The sequence below is a fragment of the Ovis aries genome, chromosome 3 (genome assembly GCF_016772045.2).
Source record: "Ovis aries strain OAR_USU_Benz2616 breed Rambouillet chromosome 3, ARS-UI_Ramb_v3.0, whole genome shotgun sequence".
In the NCBI taxonomy this organism is placed as follows: Eukaryota; Metazoa; Chordata; class Mammalia; order Artiodactyla; family Bovidae; genus Ovis; species Ovis aries.
This window is the reverse complement of record NC_056056.1, coordinates 196,905,366-196,920,506: the sequence shown is the minus strand read 5'-3', so window position 1 is coordinate 196,920,506 and position 15,141 is coordinate 196,905,366. Positions and strand designations below refer to the sequence as shown.

The 15,141-nt window shown below is 38.2% G+C and overlaps 1 protein-coding gene across 1 annotated transcript in view; it reads right to left on the bottom strand.

The window, feature by feature from the left end:
* The window catches only part of PLCZ1 (phospholipase C zeta 1), a 46,829-nt gene that overhangs the window by 10,276 nt on the left and 21,412 nt on the right, over window positions 1-15,141 (bottom strand). Inside the window, exons 5-9 of the mRNA XM_027965842.3 lie at window positions 12,719-12,868; window positions 11,911-12,153; window positions 9,925-10,072; window positions 3,509-3,625; window positions 1,961-2,133 (exon numbers count right to left, since the gene is read on the bottom strand). Coding sequence (XP_027821643.1) covers window positions 1,961-2,133; window positions 3,509-3,625; window positions 9,925-10,072; window positions 11,911-12,153; window positions 12,719-12,868 — 831 coding nt within the window. The remainder of the gene's footprint in view (window positions 1-1,960; window positions 2,134-3,508; window positions 3,626-9,924; window positions 10,073-11,910; window positions 12,154-12,718; window positions 12,869-15,141) is intronic.

The window sequence follows — 15,141 nt, the reverse complement described above, 5'->3', positions numbered from 1 at the left end:
AGCCACTGCAATATTCTTACCTGGGAAGACCCATGGAGAGAGGAGCCTGGTAGCTACAGTCCATGGAATTGCCAAAGAGTCGGACATGACTGAGCAACTAAACAACAACAACATAGGGTGTCATGGAAAAACAGAAGAAAACTTCAAAAGAAATGCAACTTAGCACCGGAAAAGGTTTCCAAAAAGAAGAATTAAAGATTTTAAAATTTAAAAATAAAAAACTAAAAAAGAATAAAAAATAAAAACAACAACAAAGAGAAAAAAATAAATAAAAATTTTAAGAAATTGAAAAAAAAAAAAAAGAAGTGACTCTGAAAGTCTTGAAAATAATGAGTCAGAATGCAACAGGCAGATGAAGAATGGAAGAGTAGTCCAGTCAAAGGAAACAGCATATGCAGTACCTAGAGGTGCCATTGAGGACCAAAAAGAAAAAAAGGCTTCCATATGGTTTCAAAATGGGTTAAAAGGCTGGGAGTGGTGAGAGATGAGGCTAGAGGAGTGGGACAAAGCCAGACTAAGAAAACAATCAGGAGACACAAATAAATATTAAGTAGACATGATCAGGTTACCCTCAGCAAAATCTCTCTTGTTGACTTGTAGAAGATGGATCAGGATGACTGGGACAGGCTATCTAAAAACCCCTTAGGAAACAAAAGGAACAGAGGTGATGACAGGTTAACAAATTCCTTAAAAAAAAAAAAAAAAAGACAGCAGCAAATGACATCAGATCAAGGGAATGAATAAAAAAGACAATTAAAGTAAGATGTACAGAAGTTAGAGACTGATAAGACATGGGACGTGAAGGAGATGTGGCAGAGAAGAATAGCTCCCAATTTTATGGCCTGAGTCAACGGAATAAATGAATTTGACTCAATTCACTGAGATTTCAATAAAATAGAAGAAAGTTAAATAAGAAGGGATGTTCGGCTTTAATATTTTAAGTCTGACAGAACACTGGTAGGGATGCTAGATGGGCTATTAAAAATAAGCCTTTAGAGTCAAAAAATGAAGTCAGATTAGCAATGTGAGCATGTTTGTGGTTGAAACTACGAAAGTGTATAAAAGAATACAAAGAGAATGTTTAGTTTGAGATGAGGATTGAGAAAAAGCCTTTGGCAACATGAATATTTTAGGGGCACATAGGGGCTACCCTGGAGAAGAGAATGGCCACGCACTTGAGTATTCTTGCCTGGAGAATCCCATAGACAGAGGAGCCTGGCAGGCTCCAGTGCATGGGGTCACAAAGAGTTAGATACGACTGAGCAACTAAGCATGCAAGGGCTTCCCAGGTGGCTCAATAGTAAAGAAAACACCTGTCAAATCAGGAGATGTGGGTGCAATCTCTGGGTTGGGAAGATCCCCTGGAGAAGGTAATGGAAACCCACCCCAGTATTCTTGTCTGGGAAAAATCCCCATGGACAGAGAAGTCTGGTGGGCTACAGTCCATGGGGCTGCAAAACAGTTAGACATGATTCAGTAACTAAATAACAACAAAAGAGGAACCCACAAGTGAAAGTGAGAAAGAATTGCTTGGAGGTAGATTGAAAAAGAAAAGAGAAAACACACAGAAGCACATCAGTGAGATTTGTGTGGATTAGGAAGGGGTCAGAAAAGGTGGCTGCTTCGTCCCAGCTATTCCCTAGAACAACTAGACATGTTCCTCTAATTAGAGCAATGCAACTTTTTGAATTTTTTCATTCATGCAAAAAGGCAACAAAAAGATATGGCAAGATGCTGCAATACCATCCACCTACAATACCTGAAAAGATTAACAGAAATTTAAAAGGTAATAAGGCAATGTATGGCAAAACCAATACAGTATTGTAAAGTAAAATAAAGTAAAAATAAAATTTAAAAATACATAAATAAAAGGTAATAAGGAAAATCAATGGAACTAAAAATATCAATGGGCACTACCTAGCTTATATCATAACTGAAAAAAAGGTAAAAGTAATCTTACCCTTATTGTAAGTGTGAGTGGATTATTGTCTATTAGTACTTTATGTGGATTAAACTTTGTTTTTTTATCTCTTAGGAAGCGTGGTTTTAAAACATATCCAGAACAACCATTATCCAAAAATTTCCCATTTTGAAGATCCATAGGGAGACCAGGGGTCTGGAAATTTAAGGCCACTATAAGGGAAAAGAGTATTTTGACCTTGTCAGGAAATGAGGGAATATCTAAAGAAACATGGTTAAACAATTGAGTGAAACCTAATGATGGATTATATATCTTCGAACATTTTAAGAGCAAGTGTTTACCAAATGACTCATGATGTTTAAACATTTGTTGTTGCCATGTCTACATTAACAGATGAAGGTGAGTTTCAGAACTTAGTCTGTAAATTATTCTACAGCTTTTGAGTTAAAAAATCAAAATGGCACACAGCACAGATTACAAAATAGCAATGTACATGTCAGATAACATTCAAGAAATATGAGAATAAAGAAAATCACTACATTAAATGCTGGAAGGGTTGACACCAATGTATCATAAACTTTCAAGTCTAAAGGGGTACTGTTATCTCTTGAGAAGGAGAGGAACAGGCAGAGCGATAATTGTTGTTAAAGCATACAGACAACATCATATAGCCTGGTAAACAGACACCGGTGGTATTCAGTACCACCATCTGCCCCCCACTGCCCACCCTAAACCTATTGGCCTTGCCACAGTTCAGTAACAGAAGAGTTAACACTTGGCACTTTCTAACTGGTTAGTCCCAGTGGCATACCAGTTGATCAGTTTGGAATAAGGAGGGTCAGACAAGGATAAATAACAGAGCACATTACTCATTTTTCAATATTATGAGTTCAGAAGTGATTAAAGTACAAAAAGCACAGGTCACTTGATTTGAAGAGGCCCTTATCAAATCTTCCATGCAAAGCACCTGATCCTCACTGTCCTCTTACGTTCATTTTCAGTTTCTTTCTCCCCTTCCTACACTTCCCACGCAAACTCTTCATGAATTTAACTTCCATGTTAAATTACCCTTACCTAGATTTATCCTCGGAGAAGGCAATGGCACCCCACTCCAGTACTTTGCCTGGAAAATCTCATGGATGGAGGAGCTAGGCTGCAGTCCATGGGGTCGCTAAGAGTCGGACATGACTGAGCAACTTCACTTTCACTTTTCACTTTCATGCATTGGAGAAGGAAATGGCAACCCACTCCAGTGTTCTTGCCTGGAGAATCCCAGGGATGGGGGAGCCTGGTGGCTGCCGTCTATGGGGTCGCACAGGGTCAGACACGACTGAAGTAACTTAGCAGTAGAAGGTTTATCCTATGCAACCCAGTTAAGAATAAACTCAACCTTTGAAGTCAATGATTCATCATTGCTTGACTCCAAAACTTCCCGGGTCAAAAATTTTTCAAAGGAAGCTCTTTTCCTTTGAAAATAAAACTGAATATTTTATTAGTTCACAAAATGAACTTATTTTGTCTTATTTTTGCAAAACAAACAAACAAACAAAAAAATAAACCCAAATCTCAGTATTCTATATAACATACCCATTTGACAACCTACATTCCAAAATTCTTGAGGATTAAAATTAGAAGAGTCAGCTCTTGTTGCTTTGGGATATACTCTGGTAATGAACTTCCTGGTGTGAAGAATAAATTCCCTGGCTGAAAAACAAATATATTAAAATATTGCAAAATATTCCATATAAACTACTATGTCTATATATTTATTTAATTCTACAATTTTGATGTCTACTGTCTTGGCAAAAGTATTTGCAATTCGTGAAAATCAAAATAAATTCATGCTTTTGTTTCATGGTATAATTCAACTGTTATTGAAAAGTTAATAATAATTTATTTTACAATTTTATGTAATCATTCACTTGAAGAAAGAAACAACTGAATAACATGTTTCTTTTTCTCACATCCAAGTTAATTTCACATTGACACAGAGCATATAAAATTCCAAAATAAAATACCATCCATAATGGTAAATGGTGTAAATTAGTTTTGAATCTTAAGTGACTTAAATGGAATAAATAGAAATGTGTAAAAAATATATGTAGACACTTAAAGAATATGTATAGGAATTATAAAGAAGTTGAAACAGACTGTGTGTATATATGCGTTTGTCCCAGGTACAGAGTGGTACAGAGTCTGCCTGCCAATGTAAGAGACTCTGGTTCAATCCTTACATCGGGAAGATCTCCTGGAGGAGGAAATGGCAACCCACTCTAGTGTTCTTGCCTGGGAAATCCCATGGACAGAGGAGGTCATGGGGTCCCATGATGTCACAAGAGCCAGACACGACTTAGTGACTAAACAAAAATCACCATTGGATACCCCTCAAATTTTTTACCACAGATTTCATATTTCTCCAATGTTTTTACTCTTTCCCTATATAGATCCTCTTCCCACATCTATTTCAGCTAATATGGTTAGAGTCATGGAAGAAATGGTTATTGCCTACACCCACTCTATTTGCTAGTCAAGTTTGAGCAGAATCATTGCCACTCTCATCCTAGATGCTATTCTTTTCCTAAATGCATGGTCAGATAAAAAATTAGTTACTGGAGTTAATAGTGATCACAGTTAATTTAATTAACTCATTTCTAGAGGCTATACCCTCCTTGAGGAAAAATTCATTTCGAAGCTACTCATGTATAAATGTGTTTTTTGTGTCCAACTGTTACGATTCCTTATCTAGTCCTATATTAGATGTCTACCTTTCAATAAAACATGGACTCTTCTGGGTCTTAAATTTTTTCATCTACAAATTGATAAACATGAATGATCACTAAATATCCTTAATCTGATTTTGTTACTTCTGAGACTTAGAAATTAAACATGCTATGTTTTCACAAATGCGATTTATGTTTATTTTAGATAAATAAGAAAACAAAATAGAAAATATAAGAAAACAACATATAATCTCATCACTCTATTAATAACCCTGATAACCTCTTGGTATATATATTTCCATTATTCTGACATAGGTATATACATATGCTTCAATTGAATCGTATTGTTAACTCTCTTTTATAAACTTCCATTTTTGACTTACTAACATGAAAGCCATTCCATTTCAATAACATTCACCTATGACATTATTTTTAGATTAATGAGAAGCATTCATCTTTATGAAAACTTGTTTCTGATTTTTCCTTATAATAAAATTAATGATGTTTATTATATCTTAAGAATAATGGACCTCCTTGTAGTACATCTTTCGGAGATGGCAATGGCACCCCACTCCAGTACTCTTGCGTGGAAAATCTCCTGGATGGAGGAGCCTGGTAGGCTGCTGTCTATGGGGTCGCACAGAGTCAGACATGACTGAGTGACTTCACTTTCACTTTTCACTTTCATGCATTGGAGAAGGAAATGGCAACCCACTCCAGTGTTCTTGCCTGGAGAATCCCAGGGACGGGGGAGCCTGGTGGGCTGCCGTCTATGGGGTCACACAGAGTCGGACACAACTGAAGTGACTTAGCAGCAGCAGCAGTAGTACATCTTTGACCAATCATTACTTATGTACTAGAGCCAAGAATCTTGGAATGCGAACTCGAGTGGGCCTTAGGAAGCATCAAACAAAGCTAGTGGAGGTGATGGAATTCCAGTTGAGCTATTTCAAATCCTAAATGATGATGCTGTGAAAGTGCTGCACTCAATATGCCAGCAAGTTTGGAAAACTCAGCAGTGGCCACAGGACTGGAAAAGGTCAGTTTTCATTCCAATCCCAAAGAAAGGCAATGCCAAAGATTGCTCAAACTACCATACAATTGCACTCATCTCACACACTAGCAAAATAATGCTCAAAACTCTCCAAGCCAGGCTTCAACAGTATGTGAACTATGAAATTCTGGATGTTCAAGCTGGATTTAGAAAAGGCAGAGGAACTAAACATCAAATTGCCAGCATCCACTGGATCTTTGAAAAATCAAGAAAGTTCCAGAAAAACATCTACTTCTGCTCTATTGACTACACTGGAGCCTCTGACTGTCTGGATCACAACACTGTGGAAAATTTTGAAAGAGATGGAAATACCAGACCAGCTGACCTGTCTCCTGAGAAATCTGTATGCAGGTCAAGAAGCAACAGTTAGAGCCTGACATAGAACAACAGACTGATTACAAACTGGGAAAGGAGTAGGTCAAGGCTGTCATCCTGCTTTTTTTTTTTTAATTTAAATTTCTTCATTTTAATTGGAGGCTAATTACTTTACAATATTGTATTGGTTTTGCCATACATCAACAGGAATCCGCCACGGGTGTACACGTGTTCCCCATCCTGAACCCTCTTCCCACATCCCTCCCCGTACCATCCCTCTGGGTCAGGTTACTGATATTTCTCCGAGCAATCTTGATTCCAGCTTGTGCTTCATCCAGCCCAGCATTTCTCATGATATACTCTGCATATAAGTTAAATAAGCATCCTGCTTATTGCCAGGAGAAATATCAATAACCTCAAATATGCAGATGACACCACCCTTATGGCAGAAGGCGAAGAAGAACTAAACAGCCTCTTGATGAAAGTGAAAGAGGAGAGTGAAAAAGATGGCTTAAAACTCAACATTCAGAAAATGAAGGTCATGGCATCTCGTCCCATCACTTCATGGCAAATAGATGGAAAAACAGTGGAAACAGTGTCAGACTTTATTTTGGGGGGCTCCAAAATCACTGCAGATGGTGACTGCAGCCATGAAATTAAAAGACGCTTGCTCCTTGGAAGAAAAGCTATGACCAACCTAGACAGCATATTAAAAAGCAGAGACATTACTTTGCCAACAAAGGTCCATCTAGACAAAGCTATGGTTTTTCCAGTAGTCATGTATGGATGTGAGAGTTGGACTGTGAAGAAGGCTGAGCGCTGAAGAATTGATGCTTTTGAACTGTGGTGTTGGAAAGACTCTTGAGAGTCCCTTGGACTGCAAGGAGATCCAACCAGTCAATCCTTAAGTAAATCAACTCTGAATATTCATTGGAAGGACTGATACTGAAGCTAAAACTTTAATATTTTGGCCACCTGATGTGAAGAACTGACTCATTGGAAAATATCCTGATGCAGGAAAAGACTGAAGGCAGGAGGAGAAGGGAACAACAGAGGATGAGATGGTTGGATGGCATCACCAACTTGATGAATATGAGTTTGAGCAAGCTCCGGGAGTTGGTGATGAACAGGGAGGCCTTGTATGCTGCAGTCCAGGGCATCACAAAGAGTCGGACAGGACTGAACGACTATACTGAACTGAACTGACTTTTGGTTCAAGAAAAGTGCTCTATACTCTTTCCAAAGAAATGGTGATGCTACCTTTTATGACTCTACTCAGTCCCTTTTCAAATACTGATCTAGTGTTTAATATGATGAGAATGAGAGAATTATAACCACTTTTGGCCCAGAAGTCCCAACTGCATGAACAACAACAAAAACCATCCTATAGTTTGAAATCATGGACTCTAGCAAAGTAGGTCAAATTCAAACTCCATTCACAATATTTCGCAGTAAAAATATACTTTATATCACAATCCAACATACACACACACACACACACACACACATTTTATAAAATAATACTTATGTTTCCTGTATACAATATACTCTTCTATATTCTATTATTTAGTTCTATTCCATTCCATTTTATTATATTCCATTTCATTCTATTCTATTCTTTTAACTGCCATGTAAAGCTAATGAATAGATTTTTGGTCACAAGCCTCAGTTTACAACAAAAACCGACAAGCCCTAAAATATCCAGCATGTTTCTAACAGGCATTTTGAGGAGAGGAGTTAAAACATGCCTCAAAACCCTAAAGCACCGATGGCCAGCCCAATGAGGTAAACCACCATATATATTAGAATCTGCATTTCCGAACAGTCAGGAGCTTTTCTCAAGTTTTCTTTTGCAGGTTTGGAGGTGTTGATTTTTCTGCTTCTACATAAGATAGTAGATTGCAGTTTTTAAAAAGGATATGGCAAGTCACCTTATTCTCATTGACTGTGGCTGCCTCAAAATGTGCCTCAGTGACAACCTGATTATTTTAGATTAAAGTTAAGCAATGGCCAGTGCAAAAGGGACACTTTCCCTCTTTTTCTCTTTCAAAACAGTAAATAAATCTCTCATGTGAAAGGTACACTCCCTGTATTCGAAGGTAGGACATCCTTTCCACCAATGATAGGGAATTCAGAGCTGAGAAGCCTATAAAAATAAACCTGGTGCCATATTTAATTACTACCCCAAGCTCAAACTGTTTATATTTTTCACTAATTTCCTGTCAGTTCCTCACACGTTTGTTTCTTTGTCTGGAAAGCATAAAAGCTGCCGACTCTGGTCACTTCTTAGGGTCTCATTTCTATGAATTAAATTTTGTTTCTTTTTCTCCTGTCAATATGTCTGGCATCAATTTTATAATTAGTCCAGTCACAAGAACTCAAGAGGGGTAAGAGAGAAAAGATTTCCCCTACCAACAGACCATTCCTTTTTAAGTTGATAACAGTTATTTAGTCACTAAGTCATGTCCGACTCTTTTGTGACCCCATGGACTGTAGCCACCAGGCTCCTCTGTCCATGGGATTTTCCAGGAAAGAACTGGAGTGGGTTGCCATTTTCTTCTATAGGGAATTTTCCTGACCCAGGGATTGAACCTGAGTCTCCTGCTTTGGCAGCTGTATTCTTTACCATTGAGCCACCAAGGAAGCTCCAAGTTGATGTTTCCCACCGTGTAAGTCTGAGAACAAGGCAGAGTCTGCTTCCCATTCTTTTTCCCAGGCCTAACAGTTGTATCTCGGGCTGTACTACATAGAGTAACACACCTCAGATTTACAGTCTGGAGACAATGAAAACAAGATTCAGAGACAAATGGCTCCTCTGTACGTACACAGCTGGCAGCCTGGTCTGGGTACAATTTTTACCTTCTTCTTCACTTTAGAGATGCAGCTTCCAGTCTATTTATCTCTACCTCATAGAAGCCCACTTCTGCTAGTGGTAAAGAATCCTACCAACACAGGAGACACAAGAGACACGAGTTTGATCCCTGGGTTGGGAAGATCCCATGGAGTAGGATCCCACTCCAGTATTCTTGGCTGTAAAATTCCATGGAAAGAGGAGCCTGGTAGGCTACAGTCGCAAAGAGTCAGACACAACTGAATGACTAGGTATTCATTCATTCATAGATGTCCACAAAGTTCACCTGGCTTCAATTTCACTGCCATAAGCCAATCAATCCTAAGGGAAATCAACCCTGAATACTTGCTGGAAAGACTGATGCTGACGCTGAAGCTTCAGTATTTTGGTCATCTGACGTGAACAGCTGACTCATTGGAAAAGCCCCTGATGCTGGGAAAGATTGAGGGCAGGAGGAGAAGAGGGCATCAGAGGATGAGATGGCTGGATGGCATCACCGATGCAGAGGGCGTGAATTTGGGCAAACTTCGGGAGATGGTAAGGGATAGGGAGGCCTGGCATGCTGCAGTCCATGGGGTCTCAAAAGAGCCAGACACAAATGGGTGACTGAACAACAAGCCATTATCATCACGATAATGCAGGCATCGATAACGATTCTGAAGGCATCGTTCAGAAACATACAAGGGATCATGTAACTCCTGAGACTTCAATCTTCTGCTCACTTACAAAGTTCAAGTTCCTTGTAATTTAGCTTTGCCTACCTCTGCAATCTTGCCACTCTCTACTCTCTCATATAAGCTGCTCACCACAGCCCCTCCCAACAAAGTGTCCACACTGGACATTCTCAAGCAAGCTTCCATGACTTAGAGAAGTAAATTAACGGTTCAGTTCTGTGAAATAAAATGTAAAGTGACCTGAGGCACATAACCTTTTTTAAAATCTGTTAAATATGTTGAAATTGTATTAAAACATAGTTTTATGAACATTGTTGATCAATTTTGACATCTTAAAAGTGAATATAACTTGTTTAAACACTTCCTCTGTTTGAATTATAAGAATTTACCTGCCAACTTTGTAAGTTTTCGGGCTTGGGACTCCCCAATAGAGTTGCTTTCATTAAATTGTTGATATAGATTTGAATGATGAAAACTTTTGAACTTCTCAACTTTAGTATAAATAACAAGATCAGATAGGGCCATAGATATTTTTATCTTTGTGATGCAAACAAAAAAAATAACAATTTCACAATTTTGCACTAATCATTTGAAAAATTCTTTTTCTAATAAAGAAAATATGCTTTCAAATCAATGATTTTAGTTTTTTCATAAGATATATCCTCAAAAACTATTTGGATTTGGTCAATGTAAATATGTTCAATGATAATAGCATTTGATGTTACTTACCAGGCAATCTAAACCTAAAATCCAAATTCATGCAGTAAGTACTGAAGATGGCAATTACTTCTATTTCCTTTTCCCAAAGGTCTTAGTTTAGTCTCACGAATTTTACAAGTTCAGGAATTTTAGACTATTTCCAATGTGATCTAACATTTTGGAATAACTTCTGCTGTATAGCACACTATTGTACACTTTTCCAGCCCAGGATCTATATTCTCTGCCCTTCTGTTCAGTTCAGTTCAGTTGCTCAGTCATGTCCGATTCTTTGCGACCCCATGAATCACAGCACTGCCAGGCCTCCCTGTCCATCACCAACTCCCGGAGTTCAGACTTGCGTCTATCCAGTCAGTGATGCCATCCAGCCATCTCATCCTCGGTTGTCCTCTTCTCCTCCTGCCCCCAATCCCTCCCAGCATCAGAGTCTTTTCCAATGAGTCAACTCTTCACATGAGGTGGCCAAAGTACTGGAGTATCAGCTTAAGCATCATTCCTTCCAAAGAAATTCCAGGGCTGATCTCTTTCACAATGGATTGATTGGATCTCCTTGCAGTCCAAGGGACTCTCAAGAGTCTTCTCCAACACCACAGTTCAAGAGCATCAATTCTTCGGCGCTCAGCCTTCTTCACAGTCCAACTCTCAAATCCATACATGACCACTGGAAAACCATAGCCTTGACTAGACGAACCTTAGTCGGCAAAGTAATGTCTCTGCTTTTGAATGTGCTATCTAGGTTGGTCATAACTTTCCTTCCAAGGAGTAAGCGTCTTCTAATTTCATGTCTGCACTTTTGTTAGCCTCTTCCAAAATATGTGTGTGTGTGTCTGTGTGTGTGTGTGTGTTTTCAGGAAAACATTGCCAGCAATGCTCAATCCATGTGCTTAAGTGTCGATCATGTGGAGAGGGCGTGGCTAAGCAGAGTACATTCCCCTGGCAACAGTAACCAACCTAGGCATGTGTGCATGCTTGGATCACAGCAGCTTGCTGTGATCCAAAAGGAGTCAGCTTGGGCAGCTGAATGATAGATAGGACTTTCAGATTTGAATCTGAAAGCATGTAAAACTGAAGCTTTGCAAAGGCTTGCACCCATATTAGGAAAGTGGGGCCAAACTTGGCATAAAGAAAAGTCTGTGGACTTTGCTTAATACACTTTAACCAATCATTCCTGAAATTAGATTCCCTTTCCTGAATGTTTCATTTCTATGGACCAGCTGAATTAATTCATATTTTACTTAAACCAGCTGAATTAGTTTTGTATTGCTTGCAACCTTGTATACCTTCCTTTGTCATGCTAACTTGTATACTTAAAATACTGTATAATATAAACAGTGATTTTCTTGTCTCTGACAGCTCTCTTTCAGGGCAGAGACATTATCTTTTGTACACTGCACAACATCTAATATATAAGAAGGCCTAATATTTATTGGCTGTAGAGAAAAAGAATTTACAAACAGCTAACATGGGAAAGAGATAACAACTTCTAAAATTTTTTTTCCACTGCTAATTTTTCCCAAATAAATTTTAAATGATAAACTACAGTGATTACAAGTAGGAAAAAGATGTTTTCCTCCAAAAAGTTAAAAAATTCTCAACTAACAAAATAATAAAAACAACTTTTCAATCACTTGTAAGATTTTCACAAAATGTTGCCTCACCTTCTTTTTCCTGAAGAGCGGGATTCTAACCACCCGTTTCGACTGTTCTTCCTTTGCCGAATCATCTTGAAAATCACCCACTGGTTCTGGTTCTTGGGCACCACTTCCATCCTCCTCTTGTTCTATCTCCTCCTCTTCTTCAAATTCCTCTACCTGCCCATGCTTATCAGAACCTTTCCTTTCAAGGGTTTCATGTAAGGTTCCTATTTTCTTGTTTCTAACTAATATTTTGAATTTTAATGCCTACAGAAACAATTTGAAAGAGATACAATTATACATATACAGGTAAATTTGCACTTGTCATGGTCATTGAAAAGTCTTTCATCATATTTTCAATTTGCCCACAGTAGTAATATATGTAGCTCTTTTTTCCATAGTCCTAAAAACCTAATAGAAACCCAGGTAGCTGGTTTCTCAGCTACCTGGTGGCTCAGAGGTAAAGAATCTTCCTGAAATGCAGGAGACCTGAGTTTGAACCCTGGTTCAGGCAGATTCCCTGCAGAAGGGAATGGCTATCCACTCCAGTAATCTTGCCTGGAGAATCCCACGGACAGAGGAGCCTGGCATGCTACAGTCCATAGGGTTGCAAAGAGTCAGACATGACTGAGCAACTAACACTACGCTAGACTATCCTTTTTATCAAAATATATTCACCTAAATACTCACGGGCTATTTCCTAGGAACATTGCAAAGATACACCACTATAATTAAAACTAAGCATTTTTCATTGATCTCTAGCTTAGTTTCATTGGCCAATATAACAGCAGCAGGCTTTTTCTTAGCCTGAGCTTCTCAGACAAAATATTACCTCTGGTGAAGGTAGTCTGTCTGAAAAATTATCAAGCGTATATGACAGCAAGGCATCCCCAAAAGTAGCGAGCAAAGTGTCGGCCATCACTTCTTGTTGGGAAGGGGAGCAGTGATTTTCTAAAGAAAGCACCACTGGGTACTCAGATGCCTAAAAAAATTAACCATTACCACAGTTAATAATCAAAACTCCACAATAACTTTAATGCAATTAATAGAAGTACTTAATTGATTTTAAAACTAACTTCTCATGTTCGGTACCTTAGCAAAATAATTACCTATTCTTTAAACTGAAAATACTTTGAGTCTGGCAAAACAGGGAACATTAAATCTGTATATAAAGGTGAATTAGTCCTAGTTGTACTTAAAATATAGTGGAAAAAACTGAAACTCCCAACAGTTTAAATAAATTTGTTAAAACTCCCAATTTTTTAAAATAAATTATAGCATATTCATATAAAGGAATGATAAAGATCTGTCACAAAGGAAGTAGAGTTATATATACTGCTATAGAAATCGGTGTCTATGATCTAGTCTTCTGAAGAAAAACAAGTTGCCAAAAAGTAAGATTCTACATTTTTACTTTACAAAGTGTATATATATATATACTATATATATATGTTTTGATATTTTTAGGAAAAACTTTAATACTGATATGTTAGAGAAAATGTTAATTTTCTACTTTTTTCTATTTTAAATTCTATATCAAAATTCACTGTATTATAATTAGAAATAAAGATAAAGATATTTCCAGGTTTTACATTAGAAAGAATATCTAGTAAGTAAAAGTGACTTAGTATGTGTGTGTGTGTTTGTGTCTGTGTGCATGCTAAGTCACTTCAGTCATGTCTATTCTTTGTGATCCTGTGGACTGTAGCCCACCAGGCTCCTCTGTCCATGGGAATCTCTAGGCAAGATTACTGGAGTGGGTTAAGAGTGACTCTACAAAGGTATTTTCCACCACTGTAACTTTTAAATTTGTCACAAAATAGTGAATATCACTCATTTGGAGATCTTATTCAAAATTATTTTCTTTCTTTCCACATATAATTTTCAGGGCACATTTGCCAATTTACAGTAACAAGAAAAGGAATTGCAAGGTCTGCTGAATTATTACAGACCTTTGATATATATGTCATATGTCGTATTGCATATAACACCACATTAAGTATGAGTCTATTAATTTCTTATGGCTGCTGTAACAAATTACCATAAATTAGGTGGCATGAAACAACAGATATTTATCTTTTCATAATTGTGGAGGCCAAGATTCTGAAATCAGTTTCACAGGCTTAAATTAAGATGTCAGCAGGTCCTAGGGGAGATCTGGTCCCTGCCTCTTCCAGCTTCTGGTAGTGGCCAACATTTCTTGGCTTGTGGTCATATCACTCCAGTGCCTGCCCCTCATCTTCACATTACCTTTGTGTGTCAAATCTCCCTCTGCCTCCCACGAATAAGGATATGATACTGGCATTTAGGACCCATCCAGATAATTCAGGGCGGTGTCTCAATGGTGTTAAGATTCTTAACTTATCACAACTGCAAAGATCCTTTTAACAAATAAAATAACATTTACAGGTTCCAGGAATTAGAATCTAGTATCTTTGAGGCTCATATTCAGCCTACAAAATGATCTTCTTGTAAATACCCACATTTATTTATAGGGCTTCCCTGGTGGCTCAGACAGTAAAGAATCTGCCTGTGGAGACCCAAGTTCAATCCTTGGGTCAGGAAGATTCTCTGGAGAAAGGAATGGCAACTCATTCCACTATTTCTGCCTGGAGAATTCCTTGGACAGAGGAGCCTGCTGGGCTACAGTCCATGGGGTCACAAAGAGTTGGATGCAACTGAAAAACTAATACTTTCATTTTCATTTATACATATATAAACTTAAGTCAAGAGAAGAGTGTAAATTTTTTTCCCCAAATATAATAAGTGATTTTGAGTTTAGGCAAAGTGAAGGCCTAGCAAATGGATTTCTCAATTAGGCCCTGACTTCACTCACTGGCGGAGAAGGCAATGGCACCCCACTCCAGTACTCTTGCCTGGAAAATCCTATGGACGGAGGAGTCTGGTAGGCTGCAGTCCACGGGATCTCTGAGTAGGATACGACTGAGTGACTTCACTTTCACTTTTCACTTTCATGCATTGGAGAAGGAAATGGCAACCCACTCCAGTGTTTTTGCCTGGGAAGAGGTCATTGTCTTCTGTGGTCTTTGCTCAGTCCTCTGGGAAGATCATCTTGTCTTTATCCTCCTTGGCCATATCTGAAGCATGAACTGAGGAGCTGGCTTTTCTTAAAGCCAAACAACTTTTGCAGCTCGCTTTCTGACTAAGGGTGGTTTTAAGGTTCCCCTAACAAGTCAGACTTATCTTTTGTTTTTAAGCAATCTAATGTCTTCAAAAACTACAATTTCATATATG